The sequence below is a fragment of the Mastacembelus armatus genome, chromosome 12 (genome assembly GCF_900324485.2).
Source record: "Mastacembelus armatus chromosome 12, fMasArm1.2, whole genome shotgun sequence".
Classification (NCBI taxonomy): Eukaryota; Metazoa; Chordata; class Actinopteri; order Synbranchiformes; family Mastacembelidae; genus Mastacembelus; species Mastacembelus armatus.
In genome coordinates this window covers 11,286,941-11,313,010 of record NC_046644.1, presented here as the reverse complement: position 1 = coordinate 11,313,010, position 26,070 = coordinate 11,286,941, and the positions used below count along the sequence as shown (strand labels likewise).

Below are 26,070 nucleotides of genomic sequence, written 5' to 3'. Positions count from 1 at the left end.
GGGCTAAAGAGACCCAATGAGGGACAAAGTGAAAGAATGGGGACAATACACCACCTGGATGAAAGGTCATGGAGAAGCAATGTTGCTCACCCCCACCAGATGTGCGCTTACACTGGCCTATAGCCGATTAATTATCTCACAGTTCATGACACCAGGGTTGGTGTACAGGCAATTGCATTACACTACACACCCTAAGCAACCTGATCTGGGGATTTTTTTCTTGCAGGCCAGTGTGTGGTTGTGTCTATGTGTATGCATGCTAGAAGGAAGGGAGGACTCAATTTACACTCTGGGGGGCATCCAAAATGACAAAGTGATAATTCACATCATGCTCCAGCACTGGGATCATTTTGTGTGTTTTCACGCACGTGTTCTCTGTAGCTGCAGTCAAGTAAAACACATATTTGTTGTCGTCGTTCTCACTGCTTCATAAGAAGTGGAAGAAACACATGAAGGGAACCACCCATTCACACTCCGTGGCATGCTGCCTCATTTGCCCACGCTTCTATCAATTCTTGGTTATAGCCAATAGCAATAAAGGAAGTGGACCCACTGTCACAGAAACAGTTGGCACGGAAACAGCACATTACACCATCGACCAATCCCCCTCCCATTCCTTTGTCGTCATTCCTCCCTTCCCCTCCCTTCCCTTCCTCTCCTCTTCTCTCCGGTCCCCTCCTCCTCCCTCTCTCCCTATCTTGTATGTTTTTTCAGTCATCAATGAAATCACAACCAACCCTGCTGCTGGCCTGTCAGCAAGCATATAATACCTCAAGAAAAGGACCCATAGAGTGCATCACTTCCATTCTAGTAAGCAGGATTCAGATTCTTTAATGGTTTATATATTTTTTTAATCACTCTAGCATGAAATAAAGATACACTGGATGCTGTAGTTACCCCATCATCAGAGGCTGTTTTTCCTCACTCTCTCTGTTGCTCTCTTGATTTAATCCTGACCATTTCCCCCTTCTCTCTCTATCCCTGCTGACTCCTCCCTCCATTTCTGTCCTGCACTCCCTCTCTCTGCCTCTCTGTTTCTGACACACTCAGACAAACGCACACATATATACACGCCCTCCACCCCCATCGCTGCAGTGTCTCAACTGCCTTGGAGCAAACAAGAGGGGATACAGAACACAGACGTTAACAAGACAGAGAAAGTGGGGTGCTAAAGGAGAGATGTATGTGTGTGTGTGTGTGTGTGTGTGTAGTGTGTGTGTGTGACTTTGCGAATATGAGGAAGATGTGAAAATGAAGCAGCAGGACTAAAGGCGGATTGCACACAGCCTTTCTCTCCCTGCAAGCGCTTGTCTGCAGTATCTTTTGTAAATGGATGCTGGCTTGTGAACACGGTAAGCTTGACTACACTCACACAGCTTTTTTTTTTTTTTTTTTTTTTTTTTGGGTTATCAACACAAGGCTTGCCGGCTTTGGACACACAGGAAGAACAAGATGCTATTTCATTACAGCTATTCTGTGGAGTGCGTTTTCCTGAAAAAATGAGGAAGGTGATGTTCAGAGATGGCAGGCACCCTGTCCAGCCCCCTCCTCCACCCTGCTAGCTCTGTGTCAACGGATGCTGCTATCTTATGCTTGCAGTTTGACTCATCATCTCCAAAGAGCATCTTCTATTGTTACAGAATGCTGAAAGCAGTGCTTAGTTTGAGTAATTATTGTATGTAGGACAAGTGAAGGATACATAAAAATACGTGTGTGTGTTTGCAAATATGTCTGTGCTCTGTTCAGGACATTAACTATAAAACTGAAAAAGGGGAAATGAGAGTGAAAGCATCATCACACACAATCAGGTACTTACAACTGGCTTTACGAGACATTGAATATGAATGTGCAGTGGGAGGTGTACAAATCCCACGGAGCCTGACTCTGCGGGCACTGGACTAGGCAGGCAAATAGTGGCCTGACAGTGGCATTGGAACGCTGTAGGATTTGCCAATGGAGCCTGCCGTCTGATATCCATGGCAGGAAACTTACATCGATATTGATTAATATTCTCAAGATTGGATTTATTTGGTTCATTTGTGTCTAGCCCTGCCTGTGTCTGTTTAGAAATGTAATTTTCAGTACTCAGCAGGCAAAACAGAATGATTTGTGACTGTATCAACAATCCTTCATATTTTTAACACGGCATTACTGTGATTTTTTTCAGTGCAGGCTGGGATCAGTTGTGTAGTATCAGGAGAGCCTGTGTATTTGTGTGTACTGCATGTGTGTTTGTGTAACATGCTTGAGAGAGAAAGAAAGAAAAACCAGTGCAGGGAGGGGTCGAGGGGCTGGGGGGTTTAACAGTAGGGAGGCAGATGGGGCAGAGGGGCGGAGGTTGATGCAGCAGAGAAAGAAGGAAAGAGAAGATTTGAAGCAGACTGGATGAAAGAAAAGGGTGCAAGACATAATAATTTTATGGTGGCAGAAAGAAAGCACTTTTCTGAGTATGTTACACAGATGGAATGCTGTGTTTGTGATAGCAGCTCACATCGAGGCCCTCGGACATCTGTGAATAAAGGCAAAGATGGTGGATTAATTCCATTGTGTCTTTATCTCTTGAGCACTGCTGATACAAAAAATGGATCAGGAATATTAGATTGATACTTTTGCTGGAGCCTCTGTAATATTGCTTGAACAGGGTTTGTAAGAAAATGCAAAAAACTGGAAGGGAATATTGATTTCTGTCAGTGTAATGCTGAGAGACCGGGCTAAGACTTTATAGGAAGCTGCAGCTTTACTCATCTCACTTACAAAAATGCATAATGTTTCAGAATTTAGATAAAAATAGTTTTTACAGGATACAAATATTTCTTTCAGCATCTAACTCACTATTAGCTAAGATGCACATATGTACATCATGTTTTAATTCTTTCTGATCAATTTCAAATCTTAAATTACCACTGTCTATAATTAAATAATATTTCAGTGTTTATCAAGTTAACTGCTAAACCAAAATGTATCATCTCAGACAGAGTGCATGTTATCAGTTCCTGTAAGATAAAAAAAACTGTGAGGTATATTATCACAGCCAGCATCAGAAACAGAGGCACATCAAACAAATGTTTTGCACGCAAACGTTTTTCACGCATGACTGTCTATCTTGCAATCACAGTTCAGATCATCTGACAGTTTTGTCCTATCCTGTTTTTCTTTTTCACTCTATATCAACTACTATAGTGTCAGTCACTGGCCGGTTACCATTAGAAGACAAATCAAGGTCACATCCACTGTGACAAAAGCTCTAATCAGCCCCACAAGCTGCACTAACATTTGATTCATCTTTTCATTTCATTTTTCTTTTTTATTCAACAGGTCACTGATGATACAGGCTTTAAAATGATGCATGATCATGTCCAGTGTGAAATGTAAAGGTTAATCACATGTTTGCATAAAGGACCTTCACAAAGTTTCACCTACAATACATGCACATGCGCTGAACAACATAATCATACTGTTATACACTTATAAAGTTTGAATATGATGTTGGGAAAAAAATGATTTGATTCTGATTTAATGGCTTTGTTAAGCCAGATACACAAAGTTCAATATGAATTCTTAAGTCAACAGAAGTCTTTTCTTTTCCAACAGCATCAGCAGCTGTTTTGCCTTCTTTTTGTTGAAATGGTAGCTCACACTAAGCTCCCATTAAAGTAACCCCTATGCATATAAAAACAAATGTGACAAAACCTATGCTGAGTTGACCTCCTTGCACCTCTTTTGTTACTTTCTACATGCGCTCAGCTGGGTGACATAATGGAAGGGGACAGCTGGGACTTAGTTTGAGTATAGACAGTGGCTGTTAAGGTAGCAACTCTTGCACCAAAGGGGCCAATGTCACTTCCCGGTACACTTTTAGCCATCTTCAACTTTCTAGGTGAGCACACTGCTGACTTGGACAATTAAACTCAGCTCTATTACAGTTAAGTACCAAGGGGATCAGGTTCCCTCGACAGCCTACTTAAAAAATGATTAATCTAAGTTATAAGATAACATAGAAAAAGAACTATCACATTAGACATTTGCTTTGGTAGATGGGAGAATTTGACCTTTAAGATCATGCAGAGGCAATGGACTATCCTACAAAGCTGTAGAAGAAATTCTCTGCGTCCCTTAGGTCTGTGTCTCTGACTTGTTTTGTCACTTCACGCTCAGACAGGGCATTGCTCAGATTCAGCTGGCTCAGCATTTGTGTTTGTTGTGGGTCTTTAATCCCCAACAAGGTAATGAGACAAAGCGTCATGTCTACATACTGTAAATACCTGTTTTTGGGAGCAAATGCTTTTAAACAGGGTGTGATCTAGTGAGAACTAATAAATTACTTCAGAGTAAAGCATCAGTGAGGATTGAACCAAACTAACTTGGGGCGGGGCTTTGTGAATGAGTAAGGATTAAGTTATCTTTTGGTATTACGTAAAGCAACATCAGCTCAATTCATCCCTCTCTTTCTCTTTCTAATCTTTGCTAGTAGTTGCATACAGGGACCTGTCTGTTTTCCAGAGGCCTGCGAGTGAGAGGGCCTTACTTCCAGCACTCAAATCTGAGAGGGCCGAGCAGAGGGGACTAACAGAGCAACTTTGTGTTCCACTGCACACACATAACGGCGGTCATATGACAACAAGGCGGTGGTGAGGAGGGAGAGAGGATGATGGGTGTGCTATGGCCAACTACCCACTGGAGAGGGACACTGATCTGTAGTATGTGCATGCATGGATGTGTGTACAGTATATGCATAAAAGCAGCATCTATTGGATGACTGTTATTAATACAGGCTCTCTGGAATACAGCCAAAAGTAAAGTTTATAGGCATTTGTTGATGAGGGTGTGCAGGGCTGCATTTCCATGAAAATACCTGAAAGTGGAGTGAAAGCTGGTGGTGTATATCAGTGACCTCTACAGTTCACTGGGGCACTCCCTTTCTGCTTTTACCATGAACTTCTTATAATGAATAAGAGAATCTAATAGTGTCTATATAGTGTGGTTTTATATAGTTGGTTCTGTTTTACAGTGTTCAGCAGGCAGGTGACATTTTCCTATTTCTCATTTTTTCAGATCGTTCCTCTCCCTACATTTTCATCCTGTAAAGACAATACTTGCAGTATTATCTGTTGTTGGGGCCTTAGTAGTACAGAACAACACATTACTTTACTTGAACTGAATTTAGCTTTTTGGAAGACAATTTATCATTAGCTCTAAATCCTGCTACTGCTCTGAAGGTGCAACCAACCCCAATGCAACATAATATTTTAGTCTTCATTAGTGAATTTTACTCACTGTTGCTCCTACAGCATTTATTTTAAAGTGCTAATCACATGGGTTTATGGCAGTTATACTGTTGTATCCACTGTAGCAGGAGGTATTTTCGTTTTCTTGTTCCAGTTATCAAATCACCAACGGCAGATAATATCTATGGGTTTTAGAACTCAAAGTGTGTTTCCCACAATTTCCTTTTGTTGCAGAATGCATTTGTCTGATCTGTCATGACCTAAATGAACACTGCACTGGTGTGACTCATTAAATGTAGATTAGAAAGAGTATAGCATTAACCTGAGTTGTGCTGATCTACTTAATATACTCTATAAGGAGGGAAGTTCTTTCCGTGAAAGAAAAGAGAATAATGTCTGTATGCATCAGCAGCAAATGAATAACAGACTATGTACAGCAGTGTATAGACATTTGCGTGTACATCAGCGCATGCACATGAGAGATTAGTGTCCACCTTGTGCCATCTTATGCCTTCACATCAGACAGCCTACCCATAGCTCAGCCTGTGCACAAACATGCCATTGTCATCAATGGATGGCCTTGTGACTCAGTGTGACCCGCTGGATTGGAGAAGGGGGAACACAGCCATTGAGAGTGGCAACGTTAAACAGAGCTTTATCACAAAAAAGCATCTAGCATAGAGAGACCTCACCCCCCACCCCGTCTCCACCCTGTAAACAGCCCACTGTTTTGGGGGAGTAGAAAGAAGAACACTGCCCATCATTGTTTTCTATAATGAATGAGTCCTCATGCGTACTGTACACAGCCGTCTTTCCCTGATGTCCACATTCAGGACGGCATATCACGAAGAGATAGCACAAAATGTTGAACAAACAATCATTGCAGCTAAAAAGTGTACACAAACTAGATATAATTATTAAATGACAATTTTTAAGGGGAATTGCAGACAAGTGAGTTTACTACTACACTGGAGTTTTAACTCCCAGATGGTCTGGTACTGTACATTTATAAAGAAAAGTACATTGTGGTAGGTTGCAGGAAAATTCAAATATGACATGCTTTTATGCATGTTATACAAGGCTTGAGCTAAGGACATGTGGTCAAATACATTAAAATACAAAACATTAACATTACCTCACTGAAATAAACCTACTGTGTAATCTTATTTCTTAGCTTTGGTTTGGTCTCCAAAGGTAAATGTGTAGGAGGTTCCTAGCTCCTAGTGTTATTCTTAAATTGTATACAAATGTAAAAATAGAACAGTTTTGTTGCCATTGCAAATATGTACATAGTTACTAGAGAACAGGATATTGTTCTTTATTGTGTCACTGAAACATAGAAAAAAATGGAGATAAAATATTTTACCATATCAACCAGCCTTAGTTTTGTATCAAATGTGGTGACTAATACAAACTTAAGCATCATTCACTATTATACACAGAAAGGATCTTAGGAGATTTTGAAGTGACCTAATCACTCAATTCTCTCATGGTCTCAGATCATAATGGCAATGTAATTCAAATTTTGACATGAACCCTGGGTAATCCATTAGATATAATGGCTCTTGAAACATGATTTTGAAGCAAAGGTGCTCTCTGCCATTAGAAGCTCCCAAACACCTGCACCGCAGAGTCTTCTTGTAAAGAAATCCCACAGTGCCACACGGTGCTGAAGATCACATTGGCTGTAACCTATATGTCATATGATTCTGACGTAGATGGTGGCGACCACAAAGCTCTGAGTCATCACACAGAAGCAGCCCTTCTAAGTCGGATACATAATTTTTTTTTTTTTTTTTTTTTGTTCCCCTAAGCTATACACAGCAAAGCATGTATATCTGGCTATATTTGGTATATCTTTTAGCTCCATCACATGAGGCAGTGTTATATACAGGATATGTGTTAGCAAGTGACATTGAGGTGACACTGATGTATCATTCTGCAGCTGAAAGCATAAAATTAAGCTATCCGTCAGGTCAGGCCCAGTTTCTGTCTTTGGAACTGAAATAAAACGTCCACCATTTGCCACAAACACTACTCAGTTCAAAATAACATTAACCATTTAATTCTAGCAATTTAATCTGGTTTTACAGTACTGTAACTATGGTGTGAAATGATTATCGGGCATATCAGAAGGAGGGAAAGTTATCCTTTTTGAAATTTGTTTATGGTTTTTTATTTAGGGTGGCAAAGGGATTTTGACAAATTAAGATGATAATCACTAAAGTAGCCAGCTGTATCTTATCAAAAACCCTATTATGTACAGTATGAAATGCTAGATGTAAGAATTCCTGGAAACCTTGCCAGTGTTAACAGTACAGTACTCTTTCCAGTAGCTCAAGTCTCCTCTCAGCTCTTCTCTTAAAACAGTGGGTCTAAACAGAATACGGCTGGGCCAAATAAGAGCACACACACAAGAGATTAACAAGCATAATCATAAGAGCAGTTCCTTTTTGTACAAAATGTGTCCGATTTACTGAAAAAGTATTGGGTTTGTGGTAATATAAAAGCATATCTTGTGAGGACAATGTGAAATCTGTAATTAGCCATAGTCATGTCCACAAACTACATTCCTATTATAACATATAATATGATTCCAACAGATGACTCTTACAGGCTTCTACCTTATGCAAACATTTTCTAGGCACCTCAAGCCAAGCAACTAAAAGTGAGTTTCAGCTTAAACAACTCGATTTGAGTCATGTACAACCCATCAACCACAGAGCAAATGGCCACTGTATTTAGCTCAGTTCTGCAAAGAATAAAGCCATGATTTTTTTCTAATAAAAGACTTGTCCTTCAACATTAATCCCCATTAGATTGTTGTTGTTTATTTCACATTTCTTTTATAAAAAAAAAATCTCTGATTGTTCTCTTTGACTATATTATATTTTCATTTTTTCGTCCTTGTATTGGCAGTTTATTTATTTAAATGCAAAACTGCTTTAGTTCAAGTAAGATGTAAAATTGAATTCAGATGTTCCAGTTGGTAATTCGGTAATTGGTCATAAGGCAATAAAGAATATTTATCTGAGGTTTGATGTCTTTCTAAAGACTGAAGTTAAAAATGGAAAGTCATGGATATATAATTACCATTACTGAAAAGGCAGGAGCTGCTAGAACATGTCCGCTCCTGATTAAAAATTTAAAAACCTCCAGTGATTTCAGCCTCATGACTTTGATTGCTTTGTCAATGACCGGCCAAGCAGAATATAACATATATCAATAACATTCATCCCCTTGAAGAAAGAACTATTTTTTTTCGCTCTTCCTAAAGGAGTCTTGCTGTCCTGTTTACTGTTTTTGAAGAGGGAGATATTCTGATGTGTGTGTTTCACCAGTCAACTGTGTCATAACCACACTTTAAACTTCTTATCCCCTTCAAAGAAATGTCATGGACACAACAGTCATGGAAATGTCACAAAACTTTCAGCAGGTCCTGATGCTCTGCTGTAGCTCACTACCACCGACACTGCTCCAAATGGTCTAAACAAGCCTGTGAATGTCACAGTGCTCTCCCCCTGCAGGATTTACAGTCTCATTCATGATCCACTTCAGTGCAATTGTATGTTTTTTGTCTAATTTTACAATTATGAAATCAACTGTCATATTGTTTTTCAATGTCATTCTTCAGTCTGTTCTTCCCTGGCACTTCTCTGCATAGCCTGCATGGACAAAATGCCAAGAGTCATATCTATGTGAAAGAGGATTAGTCAGCCTGAACATCCATTTACCAGATTTTCTGTTATATATGCTTTCATTTGGGAATTAAACCTTTCCATGCATTCCTCTTTTTCTTCCAACTCAATCATCAACTGTTTGCTGTTTCTGACGTCTGTCCATACCAAACGGTCTATGACCTTGTGGTGGCAGTAAAAGCTGAGCACTTGAGGAAAGCATGCCTATTGATCACCTCAGATTTTCTCACTAATGCATTGCCTGTTCACCGCCTCTGTGGCATCACATAAATTAATAATGTCTCTCTAGCAGAGCCTCTTTTGTCTTGCTTAAAGGCCTTTTCACTGCTCAGATGGACAACTCTGTCCCAGGGATCCCACAAGTCATTTTTTTGTTAACTTCAGTATATTTTAATATGTTGACTTCTATGCACCCCTTATTCCATCACAACACTACGTATATGTCATACGTCCAAGTTTGACCCCAAACACCAGGAATCTAGAGCTTTAAAAAACTATTTGGTTTCACTTGACAGCTGCCATAGATCTCACAAATATCCAACATGACCCAAAGGTTTGATCACAGTTTCACTTTAATGGCCTAATCTTAACGCAATAGCGCAACTTAGTACAGATCTTGGCTTTAGTTACTGTTTTAATCTTGGAGTTTTGGATATTATTGTAACAATCACTCTGCTAGATTCCAGTATGACTTTGTCACTGTATATGGACAATGACAAGGCTTAAGTCTTTCAGTAACCTCTTTTTGTCAGACAGCCAGGGGAAAGCTAGGAACAGGAGGCAACCTTCCAGCCACTGAAAACAGCTGTCTCTGGATAGGAAAGCATAAGCACTGTGCAGCTGATCGAACGCAGTTTTTCTCTGTGGGCATATACTCTATGTTAGTTTGCTGAAGGGACTGTGGCTGCTCTAAAGGCCACACATCCAAATTCCAGTTTATAAATGTAACCTGTTAATTGATCTTAAAATATAATAGTGAAGGGGTTAAGACCAGCAGCAGAGCAAGTGGGAAGTATAGGGTTAAAATGTGCAGAACTACTTTCGTTAGTCATCTTTTGGAGTGAAAGGTTCCCAACTATAAAAACAAACAGGACTCTCCTACATCTGGTAATGCCGTCATTATATACAATACACCACCACTGTGCCAGAGCACCATCATCTACTTTTCCTCACTTTTGAAATAATATGTTTTAGTTGAATGTGATTTAAATCACAGTCGGTTTCACAATGAGATCAATTTCATACTAGCTCTTCAAAATAGATGCTATGAGGTACAACAGAAAGTTTCATATATGCTTATTTCACAGTCAATTATCATACTGAACACATTTATCATTTAGATGGTGATGTGCTCACTCAGTTTATGTTTCAGCAAAGTGAACAGGATATACCAATCAAATGATAATTCGTTTCCTCTTTTTAAAAGTTTCTAGTGGTTGTTTGAAGAGAACTGTTATGAAACTTGATAATTGAGTTCCTGAACACTTCAACACATTATCTTCTTAGGTGTTAAGTGGCTAGAAATGCAGAGGATCCACACTATTCAAACTCACAGGGACTGGCTTTGTGGGTTTAATCACCAGTGTTGTGAATGTCTTCACACATTATTACACAAAAACATCCAGCCTCTGATGGATTAAAATCACCACTCAATCTAATGTGACTGATCCTAATTTTAATAGCATTTTCATCGACTCACCAACACGGTTGGAAAGTACAGAACATTATATAATAGAAATGCACTGTAACTACATGCACTATAATAAAAAGTGATTGTAATTATTTACAGCATGGTAAATTAATAATAGGAGGTAAGCACCTAAGAGAGTGAAACAGGGAGAGCTGATGGGCCATGTGCAGCAGCTGTAGTGAGGGAAAGGCATAAGACCAAATATTATCTTGATTATCTAATTTTCTTAGCCCTCATCATACATCGGACTCTCTCTGCAGCCCCCATGGCTCCGCCTCCACTCACTTACTCTTGAAACACCTATTCTTCGGTCCAGAGCCAACTGTGTGTAAACAGGTGTCCTCATAGCATTTTCGTGTACACTGAATGAGGATTGATAATACTTTTATAAATATATATATATATATATATATACATATATAGAGATATGAAGGCAGGAAACACTGCTGTCTTTTTTGTTTGTGTTGTGATGCTTTGTTATGGCTTTGTTCTGCTCTGTTAGTCCTCTGAGTCTTTTGAAGAGTGGGCCTCTGCTCACAGAGCTCTGAGAAATGCTCTCTCTCTGTCTGTCTGACAGGTCTGCAGAGTATAGTTTCACCAACAAAACTAGGCCACAGTATGATTTCACATTTGTTACTCAGCCAATAGAATGCTGCCTGTTTCAATGTGCATCTATTTATCACAGAATCCCACAGGCATTCACTGCTCCAAATTTGTTTTTGCTTTAAATTTATCACCTACAATAAGATAACATTTTATCTGAAGCTATGTCCCCAAACATATTAGAATTTTACAACTTATTTTATTAAAGACAAGTGCTGCCTCCTCAACAGCTAATATATCAAAGCAGGAGCAGAACGAAAACCAAATATTCTCATAAATGTGTTGGTTCTTTTTATGATTGCAGTGTAGAATCTGAAGGATAACAACACAGATGTCAGGGAAAGGAGAAGGGGCTTTGCAGTGGTATGAAAGCAGGAGAGGCACCTGCTGGCTTAAGCCTGTTATATTCCATTTTGATAGTAAATAAACATTTCAACTGCAGTCATTTTGCTGAAAAGTTCTGATACTACAGCACACCAAAAAGAGGACAGTGAGAGGCACTGGGTTGTAGTGGAACTAGCAGATGATGCCATTGGTCACAAAGGAACATTTATCTTGTTTATACTGAGTCAGTTTCCTTTCAAATGGTGGAGTTTGTTTTTCTCAACCCATTTGACCTTGACTGTGTATGTAATAAGTATGTGTGTGTGCTGGTTTTAAATGGGTAGGCGTGGTCAGCTGAGATCTACTTTGGCTCAGAGTCTATGGTAACACAAGACTGTAGATGGAGAGAGTACACGTGTATTACTGTTAAGAACAGAAACCTGAAGAGGGAGTGTACACAGAAAAAGGGTAGTATGGCAATGGGAAGTGTGCAAGTTAGCATACGTGCGATTGTACATGTCTTTATTCAATTTCCACTTGTTGAAGACAGGTAAAGTACTGAATTCAGTTGTTTTTGTTTCCTCAGTGTTTGTTTAGTAAGTAGCAGTTTTAGACATACAAGAGTTAATATTATTGTTATAGCAGCATAATTGTGAAACCACAGCCAGCAGAAAATTAACCTGGATTAACATAAAGACAAAATGTAAAGAAGCTAGGTTAAGTTATTCTGGCTTTCTCTAAAGATAAAAAGTGCATTCATGTCATCAGCATTCCTATTGCTTACTAATTCACACATCTGTGCACAAGCAGAAGTGCAAAAACATCAATTTGTTGTTTATCCATCCACTGAAAATGAGAAGAGGGCCTCAGGCTACGTGGTGGGTTGTTAAGAGTCATCTGATGAGCACAGTTTGTGGGACAGGTTTCACATACAGTGGTGTGAAAAAGTGTTGGCCCTCTTCCTGATTTCTTTTTTTTTTGCATGTTTGTCACACTTTAATGTTTCAGATCATCAAACAAATTTAAATATTAGTCAAATATAACACAAGTAAACACATCATGCATTTTTTAAATGAAGGCTTTTATTATTAAGGGAAAACAAAATCCAAAACTACATGGTCCTGTGTGAAAAATGTTTGCCCCCTAAACCTAATAACTGGTTGGGCCACCCTTAGCAGCAACAACTGCAATCAAGCGTTTGCGATAACTTGCAATGAGTCTGTTACAGCGCTGTGGAGGAATTTTGGCCCCTCATCTTTGCAGAATTGTAATTCAGCCACATTGGAGGGTTTTCGAGCATGAACCGCCTTTTTAAGGTCATGCCACAGCATCTCAATCGGATTGAGGTCAGAACTTTGACTAAGCCACTCCAAAGTCTTCATTTTGTTTTTCCTCAGCCATTCGGAGGTGGACTTGCTGGTGTGTTTTGGCTCATTGTCCTGCTGCAGAACCCAAGTTCGCTTCAGCTTGAGGTCATGAACAGATGGCCAGATGTTCTCCTTCAGGATTTTTGGTAGACAGCAGAATTCATGGTTCCATTTATCACAGCAAGTCTTCCAGGTCCTGAAGCAGCAAAACAGCCCCAGACCATCCCACTACCACCACCATATTTTACTGTTTGTTATGATGTTCGTTTTCTGAAATGCAGTGTTACTTAATGGGACACACTTTCCCAAAAAGTTCAACTTTTGTCTCGTCAGTCCACAGAGTATTTTCCCAAAAGTCGTGGGGATCATCAAGATGTTTTCTCGCAAAACTGAGACGAGCCTTTATGTTCTTTTTGCTCAGCAGCAGTTTTCGTCTTGGAACTCTACCATGCAGACCATTTTTGTCCAGTCTCTTTCTTGTGGTGGAGTCATGAACAGTGACCTTAACTGAGGCAAGTGAGGCCTGCAGTTCTTTGGATGTTGTTGTGGGGTCTTTTGTGACCTCTGGGATGAGTCGTCGCTGCGCTCTTGGGGTAATTTTGGTCGGTCGGCCACTCCTGGGAAGGTTCTCCACTGTTCCATGTTTTCACCATTTATAGATAATGGCTCTCACTGTGGTTTGCTGCAGTCCCAAAGCTTTAGAAATGGCTTTATAACCTTTTCCAGACTGATAGATCTCAATTACTTTCTTTCTCATTTGTTTTTTAATTTCTTTCAATCTCGGCATGATGTCTAGCTTCTGAGGATCTTTTGGTCTACTTCACTTTGTCAGGCAGGTTTAAGTGATTTCTTGATTGCGAACAGGTGTGGCAGTAATCAGGCCTGGGTGTGGCTAGAAGAATTGAACTCAGGTGTGATAAACCACAGTTAAGTTATGTTTTAACAGGGGGGGCAAACACTTTTTCACACAGGACCATGTAGTTTTGGATTTTGTTTTCCCTTAATAATAAAAACCTTCATTTAAAAACTGCATAATGTGTTTACTTGTGTTATCTTTGACTAATATTCAAATTTGTTTGATGATCTGAAACAAAGTGTGACAAACATGCAAAAAAAAAAAAAAGAAATCAGGAAGGGGGCCAACACTTTTTCACGCCACTGTACATTTATTTATGGTTTAAACATCTGTATGTGACTTTTGATAGATCCAGGCTAACCATTTGCCCTAACTGCAGTCTATATGATAAGTTAAGCTAACTAGCTTCCTGGCTTCAGTTCTATACCTAAGGCACAATCTGCTCACCTCAAAGAAAATGTGAATATACACTGAACTATAACTTATGATTTTAAGATAGGACAGAAAGTGATGAAATTGCCTCGATAGTCCTGAACATGTTATTTATGTTCTTCTGTTTAATGTGTTGGCAGATTTGGAGGCCTTTAGGTGTCAAGGAGATCACACCACAGAAGAAGAAGAAAAGCTTTCACCCGGAAGATCAAGTGAAATATTGAACTGAGATGAATGGCTGCAGAAGTAAGACAAGAGCAACGCACCACAAGAGTCATGTGGGAGAGTGAGGGTGTTTTGCTATTTGCACACATCCACTCCAACCTCTTTCTCTACTGACATACGCTTAACATTCCCCAAGCCCTCATCCAGTGCTTTTCCTCTCAGGGGAGCCCCTGCTATGAACCCCAGCTCCCTTGGCTCCAGCAGGCAGTCCAATCTCAGTGCAAGGCACTGTGTGGACATCCCACAAATCTGGGTTCTGCCCACACAGGACTCTCAGACTGCCGCTGAACAAAAAGCATGAAACACTCCTGAGTCACTCCTGTGTGTGGTGGCTCTCCAGTCTAGTGCTGAATTGGCCTGTTGGGAAGTTTTGGCTGTCTCTTCCCCAACTCTATCTTTAATTTAAAAAAAAAAAAAAAATCTCTGCAGCTCTTCCACCAACTCATTCTCAGCCACCACTTCATTGTAATTTGCTTTCCCATCAAGCAGCAGCACGAGTTCCTTTGTGCTTACCACGTGGTGGAGGACCATGGGATGCCGTCAGAGCTCGGAGGAGAAGGAAGCGGCGCGGCGTTCACGGCGAATCGACCGCCACTTGCGGTCAGAGAGCCAACGCCAGAGGCGTGAGATCAAGCTACTGTTGCTGGGAACTAGTAACTCTGGGAAAAGCACCATTGTTAAACAGATGAAAATCATCCACAGTGGTGGCTTCAACCTGGAGGCCTGCAAGGAGTACAAGCCCCTCATCCTGTACAATGCCATCGACTCTCTCACACGTATCATCCGTGCCCTCACCACCCTCAAGATCGACTTTCACAATCCTGATCGCGCCTATGACGCTGTGCAGCTCTTTGCCCTCACAGGGCCAGCCGAGAGCAAAGGGGAGATCACTCCAGAGTTGCTAGGGGTCATGAAACGTCTATGGGCTGACTCAGGGGTCCAGGAGTGCTTTCAACGATCCAATGAGTACCACTTAGAGGACAACACTGCCTACTACCTGAATGACCTGGATCGCATCTCTGCACCTGAGTACATCCCTACAGTAGAGGACATCCTAAGATCCCGTGACATGACTACTGGCATTGTAGAGAACAAGTTCACCTTCAAAGAGCTCACCTTCAAGATGGTAGATGTGGGTGGACAGCGTTCAGAGAGAAAGAAGTGGATCCACTGTTTTGAGGGCGTGACTGCAATCATTTTCTGTGTCGAGCTTAGTGGTTATGACCTCAAACTCTACGAGGACAACCAGACGGTAAGAAAAATCAGACTTAAAGGACCCACATACAGAACAGAACAGACATATGAATATGAACACATGGTATACACAAATACATGCTTGCATGCATGCAGCAGTCACTCACACTACCACAATGTGGAGAAATAGAACATTTATCATTTCTTTCCACAAGATTAGATCATTTAAGTAGCAAGAAAATATCTCTTATGTGAAACAGATAACTGACATACTGGTTTTAGATTCCAATAATCTTTGAATCTAGATTTTAGTCTATCACAATAGTAAACTGTCCAGAGCCAAAAAAAAAAAAAAGTCGATTTAAGCAAATGAATTTAACATTATCATTCAGCTGGTAAAATCATGTGAGGTTTGACAGTTCTGAGAAGCAAAGAGAACACAAACCGTTTCTGCTGTGTCACTTCCTCTCTGTATATCCCCATCTGTGGTTAAACAGATAGCAGGATTTTTTGTTTGCTTCTACCATGCTACAACATTTATTTAAGATATTGCGGGTGTTTAAAGTTTAGTAGAAGAAAATCATACATGCGTTTTATATTTATAAATGTAATAGCTGTTCATTTTTAGCAAAAGAAAGCCTGGATGCAAAACAATTACTTCCTGCATTTTATTTCAGTACATCAGTTCTGAATTTTTAGAAATGGGTAATGCGCATTAATTCTGATTTAATGTAATAAACAAAACCATTTTAAATCAGCTTGAATGAAGATAATGACCAAAGTTGATCTCCCTTTCATGGTTGTGGAATTTGGACAATGTCCTTTCCAGAGCATAACATCCTTCTTCCTATCACAGTATTCTGTAGTAGTTGGGTAGTTACTGCTTGTTTAACAATGTTTTTGACAAAATGAATGTCAGCAATAGATATTATTTTCCCTTTTTTGACTAGGATAACTACTGGGGCCAGCTATTTCCTTTTCACAGACATCATGACATTTTTTTAAGGTTTCAGTAACCATGTTCACCTTGATGTCTTTATATAGTCTCCTTTAGAAATATCTTGAGTGGCTGAGTGAAGGACAGAAAACTTTGTCATCCTTCTAACTGTACTGGCCTGATAAATCATAGGTTACCCGGAAAACAGGGTAACACAGGGTGTGCACTTTGCTAGGTTGGAACATGAAATCAATTAGTTTTATAGGTTAAAAATAAAGTCTGAGGAGAAAAATGCAGTATGGTGTTAATTGAGTTCACAGAATAAAGTGTGAGGCTGTACCTGTGAGAATTAGCAGATTGTGAAGGCACTGTGTAGCAATGGGAGTTCACAGGTGAAAAAAAAAAAAAAACAACATTTATTATTCCAAGGCAGGACAGAAAGAAGAAAGCAAGGCATCAAGAGTATCAGAAAGAAAGACATCCTGAAATTAGAGCAGCCATTGTGCTTCCGAGCCTAATGCTAGACTACAGAAACAAAGAATATTGTTCAGTCTTTGGTGCATTCTGCCAATTCTAACATTTTTATGGTTGGTTTGTGGTTGAATCACTCACTGTCTTCAGGTTTACATGGTTTGACACAAAGATGTGCTAAAGACCTAGTTGACAGGGCATCTTTAGTTGGTCAAGAATGTTTTGTATTGATGCAGTGACATTAATGCAAGTCATTAATGCTAGTTTGGCACATTTAAAATTTTGAAGTACTTTAGATATGCCATTGTGGTCAGCATATTTCCTCTACTGTATTGGTGGGGTAGTTCTATCGTAGTAAATAAAACTCCTTAAATGAACATCCAACCATTTTTTAAACCACCTTCTATTCAGGGTGAAAGGTTAGGGCTTATCCCAGGATGTAATTAGTCAGGCTGGGATCCTGAATAAGCTGTCATTGCCTGATCAGCTTGCCAGGAGGCGACAGTGCAAACTACCAAGCCACATCAAATGAATGTCACAATAATTGACAAGAGCATGAAACTGATGAATACCATGAATGAGGTTAGGGCTTATCCCATCACTGGGATGGTCACATCTCTCAAAATGAGGTACATCATGTAAAGAAATTGGTTTAAAAATGACAAATTTGTGAAGTATTATGGAAAAAAGTACTGATGGTAGTATCACAAAAAAAAATTCCAGTATTAATCACTTTTAGGACAGCAAAGCAAGCATGTGGGTGGTTAAATGATTATCATATCCAGGCTAATACATTAACATTAACAATACCATACATAATTTCAAGTACTTATTTTCTTATATGTGATTTACCATATTATTTAGTAGATGAATAAAACATACAGGTGGAAGATGTGCAGTGTATCATCACACACAGGGCTTATTAAAGGATGACCTCTAGACATGATTCACGCACATACTTTCAACAGAATTTCACACAATGCATTAGTTTCATGAAATCACATCACAAAATTGGAAATTTGAAGGTGCCATACTCGTGCTGTAACAGAAATCATCTCATGGTAGAGATTTTTCAGTCATATGTGATGAAATAGAATAAACCCTATGAAGATTTATGAGAGAAAGGCTGCAAAAGCATATAAATGGTGGATATACAGGAGATCAGGCCACACCCTCACAAACCTAGAGGATTATCAGGCAGACAGAATAATACAGCAGTAAGTCTAAATGTCACATTCACAGTACACCTAAACCTTACTGAGCTTAGTACCGTATGTTGCTTTTGTTCTTTCAACATCTACAGACGGTTGTACAATGACTTTCTGCCTGCCTGCTTCCATAACAGTCAGCTGACACAACACAGCTGAACAGCTGATATTTTCTACACGCTCAATACATGTGTGATGTGAGAAAGACAAAAGCATTGGTATCTGTCTACCATGTGTGTCTCTAGTTATAAATTTTACATGACAGAGCTGATTAGAAACATAACTACTGAGAATGTGGCTTCTTGGTAAAGGTGGGTTAACCATCAGTTTATAATTAAGGTCAGGATCTATGTAAGGGTTAGGGATTGGTCCATTTAGCTGACCCCTGATTCAGGTACAAAGAAATAATTACACTGATAGCTACAGTAGCAATACATACATTATAAAATATTACAACAAATTTCCTCATAATAAACTAATCAATAAACAAATAAAATGCTTCAAATATATCAGGAACATTTTGATAGGTTACAGAAACCTGCAACAGGTGAATTGCAAAATGCTTAAGCCATCAAGGCATAATACTAGTATGCTAATACTAAAAAACATGTCAAGATTAAAGACAAGGTAACAAGAGAATAGAATTCAATCCAGAGAGAAACAGTGAAATATCAGGCAGATCTGACTCTTTCACAGTAATGATATCAATGTGCTACAGTTTCATCCACTGTTAATGGAAAGCTGTGATTTTAATTAGATTTAACTGCCCTAGCAGTAGAGGTAATTTCCTTCAGACAACAAGAATATTTAATCTTCTGACTCAATAACAATGCTGACATAAGAGACCTTTGAGGTGACAGGAAAGATATCCATGCACAACCACAACTGAGTCATTAAGCGCAGTGTTTTCATGTGAAATAAAAACTTTTCAAAGAATCAGTCCCTTAGTACAACAAAAAAGTCCTTGATTTAACTTTCAGGTCTCAATGTGACTCATCAATTTTCACTTCAAGTGCAACTCTTGACTCATTTATTTCTTAGATTAAATAACTGCAAATCTGTGAACTATAGTAGCATAATGCTTTGCTGATGAGCATTTGAATAGAAGTTCCCCAAACTTGATTATCTAATGGAAAATGACACAGTAAGACAGAATATGGAGGTTAAACAGCACAGAGAAAGGAAATGCTATGACTGTGAATACGAATTTTGAGACATTCATCCTTTTGTGTGTGCACGCATATATTATGATGATTGATTCCTGGTTCGAAAGTCTGCACACATACGCTAGACAACCCTCTTATTTGTTTTGGGGGTCCTCATTAAAGGGAAAGGTGTTGTTTTTACAGACAGCTTGTTGTGTCCGTCCTAGTGATCTTACCCTTCAAATCTTTCCACAATGTCACACAAGCAGAAAACAACACCAGTTCTTTTTCAATGCACCAGTTTGCACAAAAACATAATAATTACAGTACAACATTTACCCATCAACCCATTCCCTGATGCATTTTCCTTATCCCATCTCTGTCTTCATAATAAATCAGTTTCCACGGTTACTGTTGCTTAGCAACAGGCCAGTCAAATGCTCCTAATCCTGCACGGCTGACAGTGAGCTGTGACTAGGGAAGGAAGGATGAGAAGAGAAGGGGGGTTGTACAGCAAACAGCAGCGCTGGAGAGAATAGATATGAGGTGTACATGTGCGAGCATCTATTGTGTGGCTGCGTGTGTGTTTGCGGGTACATTATTATGAATGTGCCGCGCAGGTTTATAAGCCATAGCTGAGGCTGAACAACTGCAGTGAATTTTGTGTGTATGTGAGGTGAAAATGAAAAGCTGAAATGTGAGACTTGTGGTTCTTTAAGCTTGTGTTAGCCCAACATCAATGGAGACCTGCACTGTCAGCTTTATTTCTATTGTTTCAATTATTTTTTCACTAATCTTTCAAACATGAAACAATACCTGTGACTTCAAAAAAGGCCTAATTACTGGTGTTTTTTATTTATTTATAACAAAGTTTGACGTGTGCTTTTCTTTTCACAAAACAGCAAAGATGTTGAACTGATCTGAATGTAAAACAATCTTGATCAGCGATTCTTAAATCTCCCCGTCTGTTACTCAGAAACACAGAGGTCGCTCTCAGACAGGTATCTCAACATGGATTCGTTCTCAAGTAATTGAACCACTTCATATGATATAATGTTTTGGAAAAGAGCTTGTGATACTGCATTATCCACCTATTCTTGCACATTACAAAAAAATTAGGATGAACTCAAAACCTCTCTTTTGTACCTCCAGCTACACATTATTCTCAAAATATATGATATGCCAAATTGTTATTTAAATGTGATTAGCTGATGAGAATGTAGAACAAAACAAATGTTACAACTGGAATGTGTTTATATTTGTTTGTTTGCTTCACGACTAAACCCAGCAGTGCTGCTGCCCACAGTAACAGAGACATTAGTAATTAAACAGAGAGAAAAAACAGAAAAGGGACCACCTGAATAATGCAATTCTTAGGTACAGCAGAAAAAACATGGTGACAGAAAAATGTATTTTTGTAGGTAAGTACAAAGTGCTCCTTCCTGTAAGGCGATGGCATTTAAAATCAATCTATAAAATATAAATTACAAAGGCGTGGCTGATTTGTATTTGTACAAAGCAATGATTAAATGATTAATACTTTATGCTTAATTAAGCCCTCTACCTCTGTAGTACTCTAACAGGAGGAGGTGAGAGTGAAACTGGGTATGTGGGCACATATACATGTGGGTGGGTCAGCGAGTATTTAAAACAAAGGAAGGGGGTCTATATGCATTAGTGCCCCTGGGTGCTCTGCCACTCCCTAAGCTCTCCATTAAGAAGCTCTTACTGTACGAGCACTGCTGTGGCAAGGGGAGTAGACCGGCGACTCCCTGGGCTCAGCTGGATGTGTCCTGCCATGCTCTCTTAAGCAGCTGGGATCCTGTTTTGACACCCTGAAAAGAAGAGGAATTAGGTCAAACAGCCTGACACGACTTCATGCAATGCACAGTGTTTAGGGGCCTTCACCCCTGACTACACATACTCATACAAAAAGGACAGTTTAAATTTTCCTCTGATCGAGTAGCAAATCAGAGAGCTGGAGGAGAAAGTAAAATGTATGGATAAAATTTCAGTGTAGAACTGGGGCGCATCAGACACACTTGAACAAAATCTCATTATACCCCCTTCTTCCTCTGGCATCTCATTTTAGTTGTTTAAACAATTAGATCATTTTTAATAGAACAAAACATCTTTTTGGAGGAAATGCATGCAGTATCTTGTGCCTAGATCACGGTACTTGTGGTTCAACAGATTTGTTTATTATCAATGTGTTTTGGGAAACCTTTGTCCCTTCAACAGCCTTCCTTCAGGGATGTATTTATTATGGGCTACTATTTGACAGACTGTTCTGTTAAAAATATACCCAAACTGTATTACTAGTCTATTGTGCCACCATTGTCTATAAATCTTTTTAGGTAAAAAAAACAATTTTTTAAAAAAAAATAATTTATTGCACAGAGACAGCTTCTATGGACATATATTATCCATTTATAATTGTAATTCCATCCCAGACTCGGTTGGTGAAATTGCAGTTTTTGAGTCATATCTAAGGGTTAAATGCAGCTTAGAGTCATAACTGTAACCTTTTCATCGTTTTACAAAAATAGTGCACTTACACTACTGAATAATCAAGGTTTACTTTGAATCTACACTATGATCATCAAATTCTTTGCTATTCCCCTTACTATCTTGGTTCATGCTGTGCAGATCTTGTGATTTGCTCAGAGCATCATGTTGTTTCTGTAACCTTTTAAATAGCAGTGTTCTATCTGACAAACTCCCAGTCACAAGCTGCTGGCCAGTCGCCACATGCCAGCAGCTGCCATGAACAGATCAACTTTCTTCTTCTTTCCTTTTTCATATATATTCATCACATGATCACAAACCGTAAAGAAGCATTCAGCTGCCTATATGAACATATGCACTGATTTTTCTTCTGCATATTTTACAATTTGTTTATTTCAACATTTCTATTTAAAATATTTCATTACTGTAATGTTCTAACCAGCAGATCAAATAACAAAGTCAAAATGACAGAAGTTATGTGAAGGAAAGCCACTTAAATTATGGCACAGTGCTTAGTGCTAATACCAGTGATGCTGTTATATATTTGTTGTTATGCTATTTATCCAAGCCCTCTCCTAATTGAATCTTATGATTAGATTAAATAATTTGTCAGAAGAACAGGGGAGAAATCAACAACTTCTAATACAAAGTTTTGAAATAAGGTTTTATTTTAGAGAAAAATGTAACACCAAACGCGATTCTGTTGGCCAGAAACAATAATCTGCGAACCAACATTTGGAACCAACAAAAAAGAACATACCAGTAATAAAGAATATAACAGATTTAAGAGTTTAAATTGTTCATAACAGAAATGAGGCACCAAGTGAAAGAAGTCAGTTGTTAACCTTCGGTAAGTCCCAGAGGATACTGCAAATGATCCTCTTATGACAAAGGTTAGCCCAGTCTGACCTCAGCATAAACAGCATGTCTCCACATGACCCATTCACATTTTCATACAAAACCATTACTGCGTCTTTAGCTCTGTTCTGCATTATGGAGTGAGATTTGCTGTAATGAGTAAGATTAGGACTGCCACACAGCTTGGACAGGGCAATGCACACATTTGCACTTAGAGAAAGTGAGTGGTGGTACACTAAAAGAAATAATCAAGCCATATAAGAGGGAAAAGTGAGAGTTCAAACATAGGTCTCCAACAGAGGCTCAAGTCTCCGTTGACATACCAGAGGAGCTGCACTTTTGACTAGTTGGGTTTTTGTGTGCTGGATGACTTTTTCATTTTCTTTCACAAATCTTGCCGTGCCCTTACATGGTCAAACTTTCTCTCTTGGCTTTTACTAAATCACATGATCCTGCTTGTGTGATCAAGGTCTGAAGGTGTGATAAGCTGTGGTTGTAAAGTAAGTAAATAAATACTACATTTTACTTATCTCATGGTCTGATTTTCTTTTCATTTCCTTTCTCTTACAGAGCCGTATGGCTGAGAGCTTGCGCCTGTTTGACTCCATCTGTAACAACAACTGGTTCACCAACACATCGCTCATTCTCTTTCTCAACAAGAAGGACCTGTTGGCGGAGAAGATCAAACGCATTCCTCTGACAGTGTGCTTCCCTGACTACAAAGGTCAAAACACCTATGAAGAAGCAGCCGTCTATGTGCAACGGCAGTTCGAGGACCTCAACCGCAACAAGGAGACTAAGGAGATCTATTCTCACTTCACGTGTGCCACTGACACCAGCAACATCCAGTTTGTGTTCGACGCTGTCACGGACGTGATCATCCAGAACAATCTCAAGTACATAGGGCTGTGCTAGGACTTGACACTGGGTGTGGGGCGGTGCGTAAAGTGGGCTGCTTGGCAGCTGTTGGCCCGCCATCAGGCTGGATAAGCAGAAGGCATGTCAGCCTTTCAGATGGTTTATGTCTTTAAAGAGGTGCAACAGAAAACTGCAAAGGAAATGAGGTAGTAAGATGGTCAGGGGCAGATGGCACTGTAGATTCAACTGTTTCAATTGAAACAACAGAGATGACGGGCCATGGTCAAGATGGGCTTTTAACCCAATGTGTTTGCACTGAATATGAGTATGCAGAGACACCCAAATACACACATACACACAAGCTTAAGTTTGCTCACACACAATTTCTTTGGGAATCAACAGTCAAGCACTTCTTTGACAAGGCAACACTGGAAATGTTAGACAGCTATCCCTACCTGCCTGCCAAATCTGAGACTGAATAGTAGGCCTGTGCTGGTGGTTTTCAGTTACTTTTGTCTCCTTTATTTGCCAGAGTCAATTAATGCTGCTTTACAAGATGAAATCTGACAGAATCAATGTTCTCTTTTTTGGGTTTTCACCCTAACTTTGGTAAGCAGTGAGTGAAACTGATGAGACATATAGAGAGCCTCTATTTCTAGAAAAAAATGACAGCTGACATGACATCACAGGGTTTCTACCTGAAAGAGGAAACTGCCACAGTCTAAAACTGAAGTAAAATACATTTTCTACACACTGTTTGTGTTTTTGCCCTGGTCGACTCTATAGTGTTGTTCTTTCCTCATCTTCTTTTATCATTTTTTGTGCTTTAAAAAAAGAATATGTCTCTAAAATCTGCCTTTTAGAGCAGGTCACTGACTTAAAACACCAGGTGAGTGTTTCACTCTGTAAAGTCAAAAAGTATTCTTGATGATCATTCCAGTTTCCAGCCAGAGACAAATAAAACAGTGCCAAGATCAGTTTGTAAATAAAGCCAGGCCCCTCCATTATGTTTATTTTTTTTGTTTTGTTTTTATAGAGAAAAACATTAAAACATGCATGATTTTGTTACTTTGGGATACTGATTTTTTTTTCTTTGAGATTATGTTCCTCTTTTCTTAAGTTTAAATAATATATTCCCAGAAATATATATAAAAGTCAAACACTGTGTATGATTGTACAGTTGTCAGAGAGGAATCTACTGAAAAGAGTTATATCAATATTATCATGGTCCTTACAATGTTATGATGATGATGAAAAAGATGACGGATGATAAGAGGTGATGATGACTGCAATGATGACAAGGAAAATCTGGCTATGGATCAAAGGAGAACAAGACTGTAGAAAAATATGAAGAGGAAGTAGCGAGTCTTGATAGTTCAACCTTCCTTGCATTAACTAAGTGGAACTTGTTGAACAGTCAGTATGCTGTGTAAATATTCTGTAAGGTAACACTCTTTGTTAAAACAAATGAAACTGAAGGTTGAGTTGGGATAATGTAAGTGAGACAAAAAGAGCATGAGATGAAGAAAAGGAGGAAAACCCCACTCTGCTCCTCCTCTTACCCTTTCTTTTCAGTTCAGAGTGTGATTTGCAAGCAACTCAGCTAAGGGCTTCAGGCTTGTCTTTACAGGATGTCCACTTCAACAAAAGACAAAACAATTTAAAGAGAAATATAAAAAGGACAATAACTATGAATAAAACAACTTATGCAAATTTTTATGGTGTAGTAAATGTGTTTTTGGGTGGTGGCTGGTGTCATGTTGTGTAAAGGTTTATGGGATAGGAATGTCCATCAGAGGTAGAATGCTATTAGCCCTCTATGCCACTAATCTTTCTTGTCCTTTTATAATGGGAATACAAAATACTGCCTAAAGTCCTTGCTTTCATCCTCAGTATCTAAAGTCATGGCATAAAACGTGTTTGTTCTCACCATACAATGCAGTCACTGGAGCAAGACCAATTTGGACATAAAGTATGTAATGAAATTAGTCCTGAATGAACTTAACCTGTGTGTGACAGAGTGACAGCTTAGAGTGCTGCACAGATTTCGCTGTAACAGGTCTATAGGAGTCCCCCGTTTTTGAGGATTAAAAGAGTCCAATCTCACACAAATGAGATTTGCATTTGATTTAATATTCCTGCAGTAAACAGCAAACATGGAACACTGCATAAAACCTGAGATGGTATCAAATACAAGATCTAACATGCTTTAAACAAAGAATTGTTGGAAAGACATTTACACAAGAAATTATATATGGGGATGTTTTTAACCAGCAGACCAATCTATTACCTATCTGTTAAATGCATGTGGTATGGATATTTTTCATGTTTATTTCTGTATCGATAACTCGTTCAGTATGACAAATTGAGGACCATACATACTGTAAGTCATTGAAATTCTATGTGGCTGATAATTACCTAAATAATCTTCATTCATATTATCATTTTAACTTAATATCCATTTTTGTGGC

The 26,070-nt window shown here is 39.1% G+C and overlaps 1 protein-coding gene across 2 annotated transcripts; it reads left to right on the top strand.

The window, feature by feature from the left end:
- The first annotated feature begins 1,061 nt into the window (after nucleotides 1-1,061).
- On the top strand, nucleotides 1,062-25,312 carry gnaz (guanine nucleotide binding protein (G protein), alpha z polypeptide). 2 transcript variants are annotated; one of them, XM_026297731.1, is made up of 3 exons: nucleotides 1,062-1,352; nucleotides 14,336-15,672; nucleotides 23,312-25,312. In XM_026297731.1, the coding sequence occupies exons 2-3, from the start codon at nucleotides 14,950-14,952 to the stop codon at nucleotides 23,654-23,656; spliced, it is 1,068 nt and encodes a 355-aa protein (XP_026153516.1). In that variant the 5' UTR covers nucleotides 1,062-1,352; nucleotides 14,336-14,949; the 3' UTR covers nucleotides 23,657-25,312. The 2 variants fall into 2 exon arrangements, with proteins under 2 accessions (XP_026153516.1, XP_026153517.1); XM_026297732.1 differs by lacking the exon at nucleotides 1,062-1,352 and adding an exon at nucleotides 11,966-12,090.
- The last annotated feature ends 758 nt before the right edge of the window (nucleotides 25,313-26,070 follow it).